The sequence below is a fragment of the Castor canadensis genome, chromosome 15 (assembly GCF_047511655.1).
Source record: "Castor canadensis chromosome 15, mCasCan1.hap1v2, whole genome shotgun sequence".
Classification (NCBI taxonomy): Eukaryota; Metazoa; Chordata; class Mammalia; order Rodentia; family Castoridae; genus Castor; species Castor canadensis.
In genome coordinates, this window is record NC_133400.1 from 101,559,059 (window position 1) to 101,578,134 (window position 19,076).

Below are 19,076 nucleotides of genomic sequence, written 5' to 3' on the forward strand. Positions count from 1 at the left end.
CAAACAAAGGTGGTCAACAAAGAGCCACACTTGTAGAGCCAACACGGACCTTGGATATCTTCCTTCCAATGTCTCCACTTGGAGATGAGGTGATGCCCAAAGCAGCCCTGTGACACTGCCAAAGTGTCATGTGGCAAAGCCATCTGAAACCCAAGTTCAGGATTCCTGTTCCACCCCTCAACCATCCACTGGAATCAAAGCAGACAGTAGGTTAAATGGCTGTTTCCTGTCTCTCCAGAAGGGCAGGAGGAGAAATCTTTTAAAAGGAAATACTCAAGACCACATAAGGAATCACATCCTTTTAAAATTGGTGTGTATTAAAACCGCACACAGTAAGGGTTTTATCATGGTACTCTGTGGCACGTCTATACATATACTTTGATCACACTCACCCCTCTATTTCCTTTTTGTCCCCCCTCTTTTCCCTTCCCTGTAGTCCCCCTCTTTGCCTTCGTGACTTTGGCTTTTTGTTTTGTTTTCCCTTAGCTTCCACAAATGAGAGAAAATGTCTTTTGTGGGCCTGGCTTATTTCACTTAACATAATCTCTAGTTCCATTCATTTTCCACCAAAAGATGTAATTTCATTCTTCTTAATGACTGAGAAAACTCTATTATGTATAAAAACATTTTCCTGATCCACTCATCTGTTGATGGGCACCTATGTTGATTCTACAACTGGGCTATTGTGAATTGTGCCGTATGTGGGTATCCAGGTCTCTGGAGAAAACTGACTCAGCTTTTCTGGGGTGTATACTTGGAATGGTAAGGCTGGACCAAATGGGAGTTGTATTTTTAATTTCTTGAGGAATCTCCATGTTCATTTCTATAGTGGCTGTACAAATTTACATTTCTGTCAGCAGATGAGTCATTGTCTCCCCTCAACCCCCATCCTCATCAGCATTTGTTGTTTTTTGGTGGAACTGGGGTTTGAACTCAGGGCCTCATACTTGCACAGCAGGTGATCTACCACTTGAGCCACACATTAAGTCTATTTTGCTCTGGTTATTTTGGAGATGGGGTTTTGTAAACTATTTGCCCAGGCTGGCCTCGAGCCGTAATCCTTCCAATCTTAGCCTCCAAAGTAGCTAGGATTATGGGTGTGAGCCAGTGGAGCCTGCCTTTTCTTGAAGTTAACCATTCTGATCAGGGAGAGATGGACTCTTAGTGTAGTTTTTTTTTTTTGCATTTCCCTGATGGCTAAAGATGTTGACTATTTTGTTTCATGTATTTATTGGCCATTTGTATTTCTTCATTTGCAAAGTGTCTGTTCAATTCTTTTGCCCATCGACTGAATGGGTTGTTAGTTTGGGGTTTATTTTTCTGAGTTCTTGATATATTCTGGGTATTAGCCCGTTGGATGAACATCTGTAAAGATTTCCTCCCACTCTGTGGGCTGTCTCTTCATTCTGTTGTTTTGTGACACAGACAAGCTGACTTGTCAGTTCTTGCTCGTACTTCCTGAGTTTCTGCAGCCTTATTCAGAAAGTCTTTATCTAAACCTGCATCTCAAAGTCTTTTCTCTATGCTTTCCTCTGGCAGTTCCAAGGTTTCAGGTCTTACATTAGGTCTTTGATGCATTCCGAGTTGACTTTGTACAGGGTAAGAGACAGGGATCTAGTTTCAGTCTCCTGCATGTAGTTATCCTATTTTCCCAGCACCACTTGTTAAAGAGGCTGTCTTTCCTCCAATGTAAGTTTTGGCATCTCAGTCAACAATTAGGTGGCTGCACCTACTTGACTTCATTTTGGATCGTCTCTTCTACTCCACTGATCAGTATGTTTTTTGTGCCAGTACCGTTCCGTTTCTGTTTCTAAGACTCTGGAGTATAATTTGAAGTTGGTATTGTGACACCTCCAGCACTGCTCTGTCTGCTCAGGACTGCTTTGACTATTGGGGTCTTTTGGATTCCATACGAATTTTAGGATTGTTTTTTATGTTTCTGTGAAGAATAATATTGGACTTTTCAGAGGGATTGCATTGAATCTCAACACTGCTTTCCACTGTACAGTCATTTTTACAATACTAATTCTGTCAATCCATGAACTTGGGAGGTCTTTCTGTCTTCCAGTGTCTTCTGCAATTTCTTTCTTCAATGCTTTGTACTTTTATTGTAGAGGTGTTTCAGATCCCTGGCTCAGTTTAACATCCCTGGTTTGGTTTAGCGTCTCTGGTTCGGTTTAGTGTCTCTGGTTCAGTTTCACATCCCTGGTTCAGTTTACGCAAAGGTATTTTATTTTTTCAGGTTCTTGTGGATGAAGAAGTCACATTCCTATAAATGAGAACATGGAGACTTACAGGGCTACTGATACCACTGAGGGCAGCAGCTGGCAGTGAGCACTGCCTTGCCCCTCAATGCTGCACCTGGTAACCAATGCTACAGTCGCTCCCCACTCTAAGACACCGTTTCCTCCTCTGTTAGGCTCCAAGAGAAGCTCCCAAAGACAAAGCTAGGAGCTGAGCCTAGCCACCAGCAGGAGGCCAACTGTACTTTCACTCTGTGGACTGTCCATGTGCCAGCACTTAAGCTCCACCAAAGCCACTTCTGGACTTCTCAGGTGGTAGGGATACAAGCCTAGTTCTCCAGACCATGAACCAACCTAAACCTGCTGAAGTCTGCATAGACATAAATTTCAGTGTAGTAAAAACTACACATTTTAAATTTCTTCCAACTAGTTTTGGAGTGATAATCAATAGTATCCCCTGAGGGTAGCCTGGTTGATGCCCAAATCAGAAGGAAAAACACAGAATAAAGGAGAAAAACAAATCTCTAAAAGTACAGAATACAAAGAAGATAGGAAAAGGGAGGAAGAAAAGAAAGGAAGAAGGGAAAGAGGGAAGAAAACTGAGGCAGAGAGGAAGCACAAAATAAGCCCCAAATACACCAGCCATTACAAACACTGTAGACTTACAAAAAAAAAACACCTATTAAGAGACAAAGATTAATTTATTACATAAGGAAACCAAACACAAACTCTAGGGAAGGGGAAGGAAGAAAGGCATGAAAGGCTGAGCAACAGAGCCAGCAGGAGGGGCTCGAGGGGTTCGAGTCACTTGTCCTCAAGCTTAGCCCCACTTCTTGCCTTCCAAACACAATGCAGTGGGAAACAGTACACAAATTTGTTTTTAAAATCTTAACCATGTAAATCCAGTAAATCAAAACATGCTTTTTAAAAAAAGGAAACAGAGCTTCCTAACTTTTTAAACTATGAAGGACATTTATATAACACATTTTAAAATTCAATTAATACTGTTTTCCTTCAAAATTACAGAAAAGATTACACAAAATTACACAAAAAGATCGTTTCTATAGTCTGTTACAGAATTGCACAGCAGAGAGGCACAAACTCAATTTTTCACAGAAAACAACAATAAAGATACTGACTTTATGAGGCCCCCGGGACTTCTTAGAGACGGTTGAAAATAACACGCATCCAGGCACAACTGTATTTATGTATCTATACCAAATTGTACTTTACATTCTAAAATGAGAATGTTCTTACTCCTGAAATTATCACAGACCACACTCAGATAAAACAATGCATTTTAACATAAATATTCACTTGGCAACTCAAATTTTTGCTTTTTTATTAACCACAGAATCAAGACTAGAAGAGAACATGACTTTTCCAAAGTCTGAGAACATCTTTAAGAATCAAGATGAGTGGTTACCTCGTGAAAGGCATCAGGATCCCCAGGATTGAAGAGTGAGGGCAGCTTTTCCTCTAGTCCCTGCACTATTTCTGGCCAGACAGAATTCACCAGGAAGTCATATCCAGGGACAATGGTAGCTTTCTCACTGAAGATAAGAGCAAATGTCTGGTCAAATTCGCAGTAATCGTCCACTTACAGAGAGCACATCTGCACTGTGCTGGGTCCACGAGAACGTAAGTTAACCTCTTTAAAAGACCACACTTGCCAACTGGCTGTTTCTAACTGGAACTTCTCTTCACCCCTGGATCTCAGTGTCCCCTGGATCCTGACTCCCACACACATGTCAAGGACAAGGCAAAACCACTGTATGAAATGAGTACAATTCTTCTCTCTCAACAGGCTACCCCCCCTCCCTAGCCAGGGAAAAGCAGCCTTAGGTCACAGGTCAAGTACTCCTCCAGCCCTAAAGCAGAATTCCACTAGTTAACCACACTGCTCACAATGCTGCGATCATTAAGCTCTGAGGGTATCTTCAGTTCAAACATTCTATGTGGCATTTCACAAAAAGTCTCAATCACAAATACTGGTCCAAAAAGCTGGTAACAGATCAATGTATTTTGTTTTGTTTTGCCACTTTTGCCACTAGATGTTGGATTTCTAACTCACTAACTCAGTACTGAGACAAAAGCAGGCACTTCAGAGCTAGCAAGCCGAGTTCAAATGATGGGTCTTGAGCAAACCAGCTCTTCTGTGCTTTGGTTTCTTCATCTTTTAAGAAGGGCACAGCATCAGTACCAACTTCACAGGGCCATCAATAAGGATTAACATTTGTAAAGCACTCAAGACCGAACCTAGCACACAGCAAGTCTGCTGGTCATGGTTAAACACAGATCTGAGAAGAGCCAGGCAAATGACATCTCACTGGCCTGCCCACTGTGACTGCTGTACATTGACTAATTTACTCTATTTTAAGATATTTTTCTTTAAATATGGTAAGAAGTTTAATGGAGCAAACATGATAGTTTTGTAGCTAACCTGTCATATCGAGACTTAATATTCTGATAAGTATTAAAATAGGCCAAAGATTGTTTTGAGGTTTGAAGTTTTCACTACTTTTCTGCTCAGCAAAAATGATCCCGACAGATGGGTCATTAAGGAGGCTCTGTCTCCCTGACCATCTGAGCGCTGAGGACCAACCAACTGCAGAGTAGGGAGGCAGGCGAGAGGCCTGCTTCCAAGAAAGCCAATCCGGTGTCGCAGTCCAGACATTCCATCAGAATGGGAGCTGACTGTAGGGCATGTGGAGAAGGAAACTGAGGACTTCACACTGAAGGTCACAAGAGACATCCAACAAGAAATGGCAGAACCTCCTCATCAGCAAAGCAAAAGTCCCCCACAACAAGGTGAACAGCTGACCCGGACTGTCTTCTTTGGAGGGCAAATTCTGAATGTTGCTGGTAGTCAATTAGGAAAGTCACGGAAGGCAGTGTGTGAAAGAGAAAAGAACAGACAGTGAAACACCAAGTCTGGAAGACATGAAGCCCAGAGCAACAAGGAAGGTCAGCATGACGACGGGCTGGAAGCAGAAGGCGGCCCAGCAAAAGACAATGTAGTCTTTGGATTCCAAGGCTTCTGTGTGAATTCCACAACCCTAAGACTGATGAAGAACTTCTAGAGCTCAGAAACTTGGCTCTGCAGGATGAAGACCAGCCCTGTTAAATCTAATGACTGGCTGTTTTACAACTGTGGCTTCTTTGATTTTACACAACTTCTACTAAATTTTTAACCCAAATCCAAATCCATCTAAATCCTCAAGACTACTGAGCACAAGTGGCACAGCAAGGCCTCATTTGCAATGGGACAAAGGAGGCAAGAGGACACTTCAAAGGTCACAGAGAACATTAATTGCCCAGATTTTTAATTCCCCCAAGAAACAAGAACCACATAGACTGCTTGTTCCATGAAAACAAGCACCTTATTTGACTTTTTCTGTTGCTTTATTTTGTTTCTTTTTGGAGACAGGTTTCCCTATTATGGCCCAGGCTGGCCTCAAACTTGCAATCCTTCTGCCCTTGCCTCCTGAGTGCTAGGATTATAGGTGTGCACCACCACACCCAGCCCTTATTTGCCTTATGATCACTTAAGGAACTGGATTCTTTCATTTTGCAAGCACTACTAGACAGCTGCCATCTTCAAGACACAGTGTCAGGAGGTGGGAGGGTGGGCAATGCAGGGGTGGCCCTTCTGCAAGGTGGAGGTCAGTTCCCAGAAGACACACAGGCAGTGTGTCCTGGATTCCAAGGACATTAGTGTGGAACATCAAGCTTTTAAAGGAAGTGGTATCTCAGCTTCGATAGGAAGAAAGGACGGCAAAAGACCCTGGAAGGGCAGGGGGGTGGGAAAAGGTGACCAGAGCCCCAAGGGATGCGAGGGAGAGTTCCTCCTGGAGAGCTGCCAGGACCAGATCATGAAAAGCCTGCTCTACTGTGTCAGTGGTCCTGGGTCCTCCCCACCTAAAATTCAGGAAGAAGGCACAGTCTATGGATCTCAGAACTTCCTAAGGCTGGGCTGGAGAGTGAGAGCCTGAAGCCAGGACCAGGTGGTGAGCTTACTGTTCTGGACAACAGATGACTGGCCTGGTCCAGGGTCATGACAACAATTAAAGAAATGGGATATTTATCAAAGAACTGGAAAGTCACAGAAACTGACCAAGGACCGAAGATGACCTCATAACTGGTCTAAAACTTGAGTTAAACTGAATCAGCATTCACAGGTTATGAGACTGGGCTAAAGGACAGAAGACAATTCTGACAGCAATTTAGGAAGACATCACAAAGAAGAAAGGATGATTTTGGATTCAGAGACATGGTTTGCTCATGCATGGAACACAGATGATGCACCTGTCCCATGGCACAGCAGGGAAGGGGGAGCAATGCAACCAGGGTCCTGGTGACCTGCTCATGGGAACCAGACCCAAGGTACAGTCCAGGAGAGCCTTGAGGTTACCTTGATGCAGCTCCTCCTGTGACTTCCTGGAGAAGGCGGCAGTGGTGAGGGATAAACTCCAAGAGCTTATTATACATGAGCTGCAGGCCATTGGGCTGGGACTTAACAAAGTGTTCACTGATCACCTATGAAAAGGAATATAATTTTTAAGAAGCATTTAAAAGAGAAGAAACTATACTACAGAGAAAATAATAAAATGAAGCCTCGGAACATGCTTCCCTGTGGCCACCCTCCTCCCCATTTTTTCTAAACTGTAAAATACAAAATAGGTCACATTCAAAGCCAGGTCCTGAGGTCCAGCTACAGCTATGACATGGGGAGAGTGAGGTGAGGTGACAGAGATGGGCCTGAGGCTGAGGAAGTCACACATCCATCTGCTTCCCCTGACCTTGAAAGACAGTAACACCTTTTTAAAAGGCCTAGACAGAGCACACACTGCTCACCACAACAACCATGTCTGTACCCAGCCTCCATCACTCACACGAGTGCAGGGTGCGAGATAGAATGATAGGGCAAAATATGTTTACTTTGCTTATTTTATTTTTGGTCATAAGGTTGGGAGTTGAAAGATGGTATGGCAGAATAAGTACTAAAGTTTAAATAAAGTTAAATGGAGCTATGATTTATTTAATATGCCCCAAGTTTCAAATACTTCTATAACTTAGTGTGCTAGACTCAGTTCAATAAAAAACACATTAATTGAAAAAGACGTAACAGTGTAATCTACCCTTTAACCTGCACAGAGATAGCTGCAGTAAAGAACAAAATACAAATAGAAAACCAATGCTATTTCTTTTTAGTAATCCTAGCAAGGCCAGAAGAATTACTGAAATAACCCCTAATTTTCACTTGCACCTGCTTTGCAAGTGTGAAGCCCTGAGTTTAAAACCCAGACCCCCCCCTCCAACACACACACAAAAGACTTTCATACTGTCACGGCGAGTACAACCTTTGCACTCACTGGTTTGAGTCAGAGGAAGTTGCACTTTTGCACCTCAGCCTCTTCTTATGGCACAACCATCCCCTGGCTCTTCTGGGAGGAAAAGACTGACTCCTGTATGCTGACCATATCCCCACAGGTGAGGAACGCAGTGCCAAGTGTGCCTCTGCTGACTGCTAGGAAAGCCCCTCATCTCTGAATCTTCCCTTCACCTTCCTGGTCCAGCAAACTCCTCCTTAGTTTTAAGCCTTGGCCAAACATCCTCCATCCCCTGAAGACCTATGGGCGTCCGCTGACTTCCCTTCTCACACACCATCCCCTCAGCACCTACGCCTTCCCTGTATGCTGCAGTGCTCATCTGCTTATTGTTTTTCTACCCACAAGACCAGTGGTTCAAGGGACTTCACTGGGGATATAATTTACCTTCTACATAATGGAGCTAAAATTGGGCCTGTCACTTGCTAGGCAGGTACCCTACCACTTGAGCCAAGTCCCCAGTCCTTTTGCTTTAATTATTTCTCAAATAGGGTCTTGTGTTTTTGCCTGGGTCAGCCTGGACAGTGATCCTTCTATTTGCCTCTCCCACACAGAGGGGATAATAGGGATGCACTCCGTGCCCGGCTTGATTGACAAGGGGGTCTCACTAACGTTTTGCCACGGATGGCCTCAAAACACAATCCTCCCAATCTCTGCCTCCCGAGTAGCTGGAATGACAGGTATGAGCCACTGTTCCTGACTTCTGAAATGTTCTGATGCAGGACTCTCACCCCCCCAAAAAAGATGGTATCTAAGCCATAGCATCACCAAAACATCTGAGAGCATACTTAGCTCTGGGCACACCAACTGTGTGACAGGACCATTCTTACACTGATCCTGCAGGGACAGGTGCTTCCCAGCAGACCACTGCTGTTGCTGCCTCTGCCCCCCACACCCAGCAAAGGGCAGCCAGCTGTCAACAGCTGCTCTGTGCAAGCCCATCAGACGAGGAACACAAACCTCGTCTACACACGGTTTCACCAGGACTTGCCCAACCAAGGCCTCTGCATCCCGAGTCTTGTCAATAGTGGCATAGGTTCGCAGGCAGTGCCGTACGATGTCGACATTGGAGGTTTGCAGGCCTTCCAGCAAGAGGCCCTCCAGGGACTGCTGCAGCACGGCTGTGATACCAGCAATGCGCTGTGAGAAATGGAACAAGTCCACATCAGAGCCGTTTCTAACCACTCAAGAGAGGCGCACACACTGCTGTGCTGCCTGGGGAGTTATACTGAATCCCTTCCTCCCCATGATTACTCTCTAAGTAGACATCTCTTAGACATCTCTGATGTCAAAGAATCTCAACAGAATTACAGAATGAAAAAAAAATCACTTTCCTCTGAAGCTAAGAGTATCATCAAAAAATTTTTTTTTATTCATTTATTCACATGTGCATACATGGTTTGGGTCACTGCTCCCCCCTGTGCCATCCTCTCCTCCCCAACCCCCCTTGCTTCCAGGCAGAACCTGGAAGATTCTGTTGAAGAGAAGACATAAGCATGATAAGAAAGACAAAGTGTTTTTGCTAGTTGAGATAAGGATAGCTATACAGAGAGATTCCTAGCATTGCTTCCATGCACAAATGTGTTACAACCCAAGTTGATTCATCTCTCGCTGATCTTTACACTGGTTCCTGATCCCCAAGAGTATCATTTTGATGTCTGACTTAAAGTCCAAAGGCTTTGGAAATAATCTGTCTGTATCATATAACATGTCAAATTACATGAAATTCGGAACTAATGCTATTCTTACAATTTAGAGAATGTGATTGAGTCTTCACATAAAATCTGTAACACTTATGAAGGGACTTATGAAAGACTGATAAAAAAAATTCACAGCTACTTTTGATTTCCTGCAGATCCCCAATTAATACCAGTTATACTACTACCATTATCAGATAAACCCAAGTTATTTAGCAAGCTCCAAAACCCCAGACAGGGAAGCTCTGAACAACACGTACCGGTCTCACTTTGTCCAGAAGCGGCATGCCCTTGCTTTGCACAGCATGGAACTGCAGCTGGTTAAACTCTGTGGCTATTCTCTCCAACATCTGTCCAGTCAAGAGTGGGCTGGGTGAGACAACCCAAGAATTAATTCCAAGGGGTGTGCACATCCCAAGAGCACATCACACCGCCACTGGCAACGTGGCTTTAACCCACTGGGCTTAGCTTTGCCAGAGGGCAGTTTCCATAACCGCCTTGCCACAAGGTCAGTGTCAGCCTGGGTGCCATCAGTCTGCCTCCCTCTGAGCCATGTGCCCAGCCCGCTCCAGCCATGGTGGGAAAGTGCTGAAGAACAGGCGACTGACTGACTGAGCCACAGGGCCTGATGGGGGTCACACCACTCACTTGACCAGCTTCCCCAAGATCTCCGTTCCTAGGCTCCTTTGTCTTCCCCCCCTCATCTCTCTCTCCTCTCCTGTTATTACCTCTCAACCTTCTCCCTCTTCTCAACCTGCTCATTCTTCTCTAGAATACTGCTCATGTTTCTAACATGCCAGATACTTTCATCACCTTCTTAAATAAGATTGGCCTCCAGGAGCAATAAATAAAATCCTTCAAAATAGCTTTAAATTTAAATAATATCTCTAAAATTGTGTCACCAACAGTTGAAAGAGCAGCCAGTCTACGTGCTCTGGGCACATAGAGAAGGCATCCATTGTGTATCTGCACAAAGGAACGAACACACTCTTTTTCCTAAAAACATTATGATATCCCAGCACCACTCAGGAGGAAGTATGGCAGCAAAAGGGAAGGATGAAGGTGTTGCTGCTGCAGAAAGCAGAGGGTGATGAAAACGTGCATAGCACTGGACATACACATGGTGGGCTGAGACATGGCTGGCCTGCCCAGTCTTGTGCCAGTCTAGAAGGTTATCTGTCTCCAATGTCCCCAGCTCCGTCCTGAATAGCCTGTAGACTGACCATTTACAAAGTATCTAAGCATATCCAAGCCTGAGGTTTACGATTCACTAACACGCTCTGACTTCCCCTTCTCTATAGCCAAACTGCTGATCTGAGTTAAATGAAGCCCTTCCACGGTGATTCAGAGCAAGGAACACAGCCAATGACTGTTGTGCTCAGGTCGGAATGTCACGGGAGCAAAACGCATGGAAGCAGAAGTCACTGAGGGAGCTGAAGCCTGTTCCTCATGCGTGATGCTGCCTGACATGGGGTGTAATGAGCAAGTCTTAGCCCCTGGTACAAGTGACCGTGCAATGTGATGGAAAAGCATTTGAGTTAATCAGTGGGTCCAGATCCACAGAGAAGGCCTGGCCATCAGCCCCCCCAGGCAGATGGCACATCTCAAGCAGAGGAATCTGGAAGACCTCCTGGAGGAAGTGGTCCTGCAATGGAGTTTTTAAAAGGTAACTTGTATAATCTGCACCTTTCACTACAGAACTAAGCAGGACCGAGTTTAAAGAGAATAGGAGGGCTCAATGGTATTGAAAGGGACAAAGAAAAGTGAATGTCACAAACACAAACCCCACAGCACTTTATAATTGCTTGTCTCCTACTTAGCATGGCATCTTGACTGTCCCGAGCAGGATTTGGAAGATGTGAAAAGGAACTTGGAAGATGAAGAAGTGAAAGTGAAAGAAAGCCTTCAAGAAGACAGAAGGCCACCTGGAAACTGGAGCTCAAACCAGCAACACTCACAGTAGTCGGAGCCACAGCAGGCGCAAACCGTTTTGGCAAGAAGTGCAGAGGTGGTGAAGAGTGACTTGGGGGAGTGATGGGGCTCAGCATGTATGCAGAGAGACTTGAAGAAAAGGTGAAATGTGGCCAGGCTACGGCTGCAGAGCTGGGCACTGAGCAGGCAGGAAGCATCTTCCAACACGACATTACAGCAAGTGCTGCACACGGGGCTAGAGGTGACAGAAGATGGCACAGCAAAAGCAGAGACCAACTCCCCCATGACTCCCAGCCAGGCTTCAGGAGAAATGGAGGCGCTGCTTCCTGAGACACGGAAGGAACAGAACAGTGAGGCTCTTCTACCAGAGAGAGCGCTGGGCAAAGAACACCTGAGCTCAGTTTTCAATGTGATTGGTGCGGAGTGCCTGTAGGACACTGGCAGACTCATGGTCAGACCAAACCAAGTCTGAGGTTAGAGATGTTCCTGGAGGTAGGAACCCAGCATCCCCAGGGCGGTTAAGCCTGTAAAGTGGGATGAGGCTTCCCAGAGTGTCTGTTAGGACTGGACCACTGAGAACAGCACCTGGGAGAGAAGGCTTGGAAAGGCAAATGCAGTCCAGAGAAGGAACATGGCAAGAGGGACCCAGATGGAAGGAGGCTGGGGCAGGTGTTGGGTGCACAGTGAATACTTGTGTGGGAGGGGCTGTCAATGGGTGGTGTGCAGCAAGGAGGTAAAGCACACTGGACTCCACTGACTTCTCAGACACCAACACTGACTGACAAGGGCAGTGCACAAGTGCAGGGACTGCAGAAATAGATGGCAGGAACTGACCATTTGTCAATGCCTCCTGATCCTGAAAGGAGAGATCTAGTGCAAGAGGGTCACTTCCTTTGTGGATCTTCATTTTTTAATTTCAAAGTGAGAGGGAACACAGACTGTTTCTTAGGCTCTTCCGAATCCAAAATTCTAATTTCTCAAACTAAGAAATCCATCATGCCTTCATACATAGTCTGATCAGGACTTTGAACTACAGGTACATTCCTTTGGTCTTGGTTGCCTTTCCAGAAGCTTATTCCATTTTACTCAAGGAAAAGTATTATGGCTGTCAACATGACTTGAAGAGTTGCCATGTTAGACCCTAAGCACAGAAGCATGAGGGTCTATGATGCACCAAGCACCAGCCAGCAGTACCTCAGTAGATGTCAAGTGACCTACACTGCAGATGGCAATGCTCAGGCAGAGAGCTGCAGTGACCTGGCCAGGAGCACCAGCTGGCAAGCAGAATTAACCTGTGCTCTTTCCTCTGCCTTGAGGGGTTTCCCACCTGTGTGGACACAATTAGTCCCCTTATTTCCTGAGTCACTCTTCTACCTGCTTGACTTTAAATTCAAAACAGGATGGTAATAAGACAGTTACCATGTAACAAAGGAAATGTCATCTCTTCCTTTGCTTGGGAGACTTTTCATTGCTGTTTCTAAATTTCAAATGACTGTGTCTGGCACTATTCTTGATCTAATGTTGCACATTTTGAGACTAAAGACATGTCAACAATAAGACTTTGGCCCGTTGAAAAAGTCTAAGACAAATGTTATTTCCATACCTTGAAGATCAGTAATATTTTGCTAGACTGAGGGCAAGGCAACTCCAACCTTCAACAGGAAGCACTTTGCCTCAGGCTCTCGGAAAGGTGGTGGCCAGAACAGTGGCCTATGGCCACCCAGGCTTTGCAACAGCGTGCACTGTAAACCTTGCTTTTCATGCATCATCCATTTTTCTTGAGCTACTTTTAAAAATATAAGCTATAAACTTTGATTTTATGTAGTTTTTCTTTCTTTCTTTCTTTCTTTTTAGTTTTTAGCCTGCATGTGAAGTATTTAGTAAAAACTTACCTGTTTGCCTCTAGTGTAGATGTTTCTTTAGAACCTTGAGAGTTCAAGATTTTTTCAATTTTCTCAACTGATTGAATAACTTGTACAAGTCTCAGCACACACATCTATAAAAATGAAAGTTAAGCCAAAAAAAAGTCACCATGATATTGAATCTTAATTATCTTATTTCCTCATCTTAAAGAAATACAAAGCTCAAAGTCAATGTTCACATTTTTAATATTTCTAAATAATACTAACTCCCAAGAATACAAATTTCAATTTTGTTTTAGAACAAGTTTATTTCAATGTTCTGTCATAAGCTTATAGTTAAACAAAAAACATGACACTTCATTGCCTTCTTGTACTTGGTAATCTTACTCCTTTTTCTCCCCCCCTTCTTAAATAAGCCTTTCTTTTGGCACTACATTTACTTTCATAAGACTCTTTGCCATGAGTTAACTTTTTTCCAGTGTACTTCTGCTCTCCAGTTACACGAGCATGATAGACCTGCATACCCAATGTCGATTCACTAAAGACACTTAAGTACCCAAAGCAAATGTTAGCAAAGAGCTCCAGGAACATTTCAACAAAGAAATACAGAGTTAATTCATTAAGCAAACAGTTACTGAGCATGTTATGAAGCAAGTCATTCTTGTGGACTCTGGGGACATGAGTGGCTCTTGTGAGGGTTACAATCTTGTCTAGAGATGTTCTAGATGTTTCAACTCTTTGGAGAAAAGCTGAGAGGGGATCTAAAGGAGAACTAATCAGAAGGTCTTCAAATCTGGCTTCTCTCCTTTCAGGTTTTAAAGTATGCTAATGCATAAATTTAGAAAACACTGGGAAGAACACAGGCTAGAGCAAAAGAGTCTGTACATCTAATTTCAATTCTGCCACTATGTCATCATGATTATAAAAAATGAGAGAATAGAGTTCAAACACAGGAGCACTGCATGGTGAAGGCAGTGCATGCAGAGTGAGTAAAAATAAAGGTGGCAGCACACATGGTGGAAGGAGAGCAGACCTCTCCTTCCTCAGAACACAGAACCTGCAGGAACCTGCAGAGAAGAACATCTCTGAAAGGTGCAATACCACCTTCTGCGGGGATGCTGGAAAAATGACACTCTTGCTAAACTTTAAAGGGCTTCACTGTCAGTTCTTACTGCTTCCTCCTTGGAAAAACAAGAAATTTTAACATAGCTACCACTCAGGTATCTCTGCAATTCTGTCTTCCTACTTCAGCAGGTGACATGACTGAAGAGCATGAGAAGACAAGAGAGGCACTGAACTGCCATACAACCTATTTCTTTAAAAATATTAGTTCTACCATGAGTACATTAAAGCACAAGAACATGTAATTTTCTTTGCCTTTTAAAAGATTACTTATTTTCCCTTGCCCCTCTTATTCACAAGATTTTAGTCAGATCAGGAATGAGAAGGTGTGGGTGCTGCCCCTCGGCAGCTGTGCTGGGCTACTGACCCCTAAATACAGGAGACAGCACGCTCCTCTCCACAAAGGTACCAGGGAGAGCAAGTTAGAGCACAAGCCTGAAAATGTTTGCAACTACGGCAGGGGGAGCTGCTGCTTCAGTGGCAGGACGCTAGAGTATTACCTTTTTCCTCCTGATGTCCTCTTGTTTAGACATTCGTTCATCTACTGCTCGAATTCCTTCACTGACAGATGACCTAAGGCTCTAAAAGAATAAAGAAAACATGTTGCAAAAATTGTGTAACATCACAAAATTTACACATTTAATTCCACAGGACTTAATATTTACAGGCAGTATTGTTATTCAGATACTGACAAAATTATAAGATGTTAGACATAACTGCTGAGAGGTTACTTATGGTTCAGAGGCAAAGTGATATATAAAGCCAAGGTCACACAGGATTAACTGCCAAAAGAAAAATCACACACATGATGAACATCATAGGCAGTCAGGGTAGAGGAAGGACGCCTGAACCCATGAATTAGGGAGTCTATAATGTAGCGGGATGGGACATGCAGGAGGCCCGCTTCTCCCAGCGTGCTGGAGAGCAGAGAAGAGATTCTTAAGAGCACTTAGCTCAGGCGCACCTCCCAGTGCCGTCCATTTCAGAGAGAAGTAGAAGTTAGAGAGAGGCTGACTTGGGGGAGGCTCTGGACTTGATGATGCACAACCAGTGAGGACACAATGTTAAGGACAAGACAGGACAATGTCAGAGTCTCACAGAGCAGCTTCATGAGCTGGGGTCAAAAAGGAAACAAAGGTTGGTGGCTACACTGGTTAGGAAAAAGGTGGGCACACAGACAGCTGAGCAAAGATGGAGAAGATGAAGTGCCACAGGCAGCCAGGCAAAACCAGAGCCAGCATGCTTGAGGGCCAGCCACAGGCAGAGCAGAAGTCAGAAGAGCTGAGAAGATGGATGCAGGAAATACCCTGCCCACAAGAATGGCTAAGAGAGCCAGGCAGAGCCACAGAGGTATGGAATCTAGCAGTGGGCCACAAAATCATTCCCTTTCATCCCATGGGAAATTATTGCAAGGAGCTTTTTAAAATCAAGCAAACAAGCTTTCACAACCACTCACTAGTTTAAAGGAAGCTCAACATGAATTCTTTCTGGCCTCCCTTCCTGTGACCATCTGACAACTGTTACTCCGCATTTGCCAGCACTGCACACACAGACAGTCCACCTGTGTCAGCTCAGAGCTGACCACGTGCCTAACTCCATCTTAGTCTTAGGGCTAATACATAGGCTGTGCAAGCTGTGCATAACCTTGTGGTTGTCATGCAAGTAACCTGGGGTGCTGCATCAAGTGTACGAAAGCTCACTGACATGGTGCCTGGAAGTCAGGGTGGCAGAGTTCAGCTAGATGTGGTGCCAAAACTCTCCCTCTAATGTTCACCCTAAAGATCCCATTGGCTTGGTATCCCTATCCCCAATGGCTTAAAGGTGGACAGCCCCATTTCCACTGTGACCTTATCTCAGAGAAATGTCAAAATACCATACTTATTAGGTATCACATTAATTTTAGACAATCCTCAGTAGGGTTTAAATAGCTTTTGTGGACTGGTCTAGGAACCTAACCACACATAAAATATCATTTGAGAAAAATACTTAACTTACAAGTGTTTAAAATACAAGCCATTCCTAAGTTGGAATTCCTAAGATTACTTACTAATAAGCTGAATTTTTCAGTCTTTTCTCCTCCCGTTTCAAAGCCATCATACTCTAAGAATCTGTCATCCTCAAATCAAACGTGTTTTTAATACCATATGCAAAAAATAGAGAATGATTTCTTTATAACTTTTTTTGAGGACTAGGACTGTAATCACTGACCTTTCAACAAATGACAAAGTAAGAGTTTAAAGGAATTCTTGGAAGAGGCAGACAAGCACACAGTATTGTAGCATAGACACCTTAATGTTATTGGGGTGGGGGGCACTTACCAGAACCTCTTCTCGCAACTGTCCCAAAGGCACAGACAGCTGGTTGAGGGCTTTGTCCATGCCAACCTAAAGACAGAAATCATCAAGATCAAGAGTAATAAATAGTAAGTATCTGTTTAATTATCAGAGCAGCACTAGACTCTCGTCCAGAAATACTGCTGAAAGACTATGAAAAAACTTGCTGTGTGAGAACCATAAAAATAAGGAACGTTGTAAGACATAAAAGCCTCCTTATGCACAATTTGCCTTTGGATGAATTTTTTTTTTTTTGACAGTACTGGGTTTTGAACTCAGGGCCTCATGTTTGCTAGGCAGGCTTTAACTCTTGAGCCTTTTTTGTGTTGGGTATTTTTGAGATAGGGGCTCTTGAACTATTTAGAACTTTGATCCTCCTAATCTCTGCTCCCTGAATAGCTAGGCTTACAGGTGTGAGTCACAGGTACCCGGATGTATGAAATTATTTTAACGACTGAAAAATTTTAACTAGAGACAAAACTGCTACCTGAAATTCATGCTATTCAACTGGCTTATGTGGAAGTCTGATGAGTGGTATCTCATGTAAATATTATAACCCTTGGGAAAAATCCAAATTAAATACAACATTAATAATTTTCTCTGGGTTCCTAATGCTAGAAGAACATTTGTCTCAGTACTGCAATGGATTAATGAAATGCTTTGCGCAGTTCTCACAGAGGGGCTACTTCTGAATTTCTTTGGACAAACGGATTTAAAGACTGAGTAAAATATGAACAAGAGTATATAAACTTTGAGAGAGTTAAAATGCAAGTGTTTCTACACTACTTTGATAAACTGGCATGCCCATTACAAAGCACTCTTCCATCTTATAAAACCAAGCTTCCTAAAGGCCAATACTAGCCACTTCTCCCTCAAGTGAGTCCTGGACAGCACATGTATCTGAAGGCAAATTAACAGTTCCTTAAGAATAGCTGATATTTGCTCTTGCAAATTAGCCCAACCTGTGAGATTTCCTGGTAACCAGTCAGTAGCCACCAAAGACAACCTCTCTGTTGCCCTTACCTTTACTCTCAGCTAATACCAAAGTGACAACATTCTTTGGTGAGCAAGAACTAAAAATGAAACATACGCCAAGAAAGTTTGATTCTTCTATTAAAGAGAATCAACTAAAAGGTTTCTAAAGACAGGGCATTTGTAAGGCTCAGTCTGCATGGACAGATGCTGTATGTGCATATGCGATGCCTAGCAGGGACAGTGGAATCACAGCTGACCAGGTTTGTCGAGAGGTTGACAAAGTCTGCGTAGTCCTTGTTGATGAGCTCCACCATGGCTGTTTTGAGCAGCTTGTAGTACAGCTCCAGGTCATCTCTCAGCTCTTCCAACTGCACCCGCTTCCTACAGTCAGACACAAAGTGATCCACGTCGAAATCCTCCTGAAAGTCAATCAGGGAAATGGCTGCAATGGCACTCCATTTACATAGGAAGACAGGAGAGAAAAGCCATCCCGTCACTCACAAGACCACATAGACTGCTGCAGGAAGAGCAGATATGGAAATATAGATGCTGCATGATGTCACTTGTATATGGAATCTAAAAAAGTATAACTCATTGAAACAGAGTTACTGGGGATGGAGGGTGGGGATAATGAGGAGATAGCAGTCAAATAGTATGAAGTCAGCTATAAATGAGTAAGTTCTAGAAATCACCTCTGGACCTCAGCTTCCTTATCTATAAGCAAGAAGAAAAATCTACCAGTTTCTTTCTCTCACTCTCTCCCTCTTTTTTTTTTTTGGTTTGAACTCAGGGCCTTAAGCTTGCTGGGCAGGTGCTCTACCACTCAACCCATGCCCCAGCCCATAATTTTTCTTAGGAGATGGGTTTCACTATGCTGTCCAGGCTGAACTCAAAAGTCTTGGACTAAAGAGATGCCCCCACCCCAGCCTGACAAGTAGCTGGAACTACAGGTATATGCCACAATCCATTTTGTTTTTCAAAGAAACATAGACTGCCAAGAACATAGACAATGCGATGTTATTTAGTCAAGTGCTACACTATTATACTAAGAAGCCCAGAGAGGTCAGTGATTTGCACAAAGTCATACACAAGTAGTCAGCAGAGCTGAAAACTGGGGTTCACATCTTCAGGTCCTCACTGTTCCATCATCACTATGACACAAAGACATATGAACAGCTGGTCATCTTTCTTTTGGACACACTTTTTGGTTCAATATTCCCTATTCACCCAATTAGAATATGGAGGAGCTGCTTTATCTCCTACTAGCTCATTAACATTTCTTATGGTGACTGGATATTGACAGTCACCATAAGAAAGCTCCCAACTCTCATCTCATTGAAGGGTATTATGTATTAACCCACAGGGCTACTAAGGCCAGTAAGAGGCAGGGCTTCTAAACAGAACTGACAGACAGAATTCAATGCAGGAAGATTTAGACTATGTTGAAACAAACTGCACGCCAAAACAGAACTCCTCACCAATGGAATATGCTACTTTAGGACGGCCTTAAACATTTGAGGAA

At 43.7% G+C, this 19,076-nt stretch overlaps 1 protein-coding gene across 3 annotated transcripts in view; it reads right to left on the reverse strand.

Moving 5' to 3' along the window:
* Positions 1-19,076, reverse strand: part of Cog2 (component of oligomeric golgi complex 2) — a 35,646-nt gene that overhangs the window by 13,019 nt on the left and 3,551 nt on the right. The window contains exons 2-9 of one of the 3 annotated variants that reach the window (XM_020186827.2): positions 17,812-17,973; positions 16,565-16,630; positions 14,747-14,827; positions 13,155-13,258; positions 9,591-9,699; positions 8,594-8,773; positions 6,658-6,782; positions 3,670-3,796 (exon numbers count right to left, since the gene is read on the reverse strand). In XM_020186827.2, the coding sequence (XP_020042416.2) occupies positions 3,670-3,796; positions 6,658-6,782; positions 8,594-8,773; positions 9,591-9,699; positions 13,155-13,258; positions 14,747-14,827; positions 16,565-16,630; positions 17,812-17,973 (954 nt within the window). The remainder of the gene's footprint in view (positions 1-3,669; positions 3,797-6,657; positions 6,783-8,593; positions 8,774-9,590; positions 9,700-13,154; positions 13,259-14,746; positions 14,828-16,564; positions 16,631-17,811; positions 17,974-19,076) is intronic. The other 2 variants (XM_074056899.1, XM_020186828.2) reach the window with 2 other exon arrangements.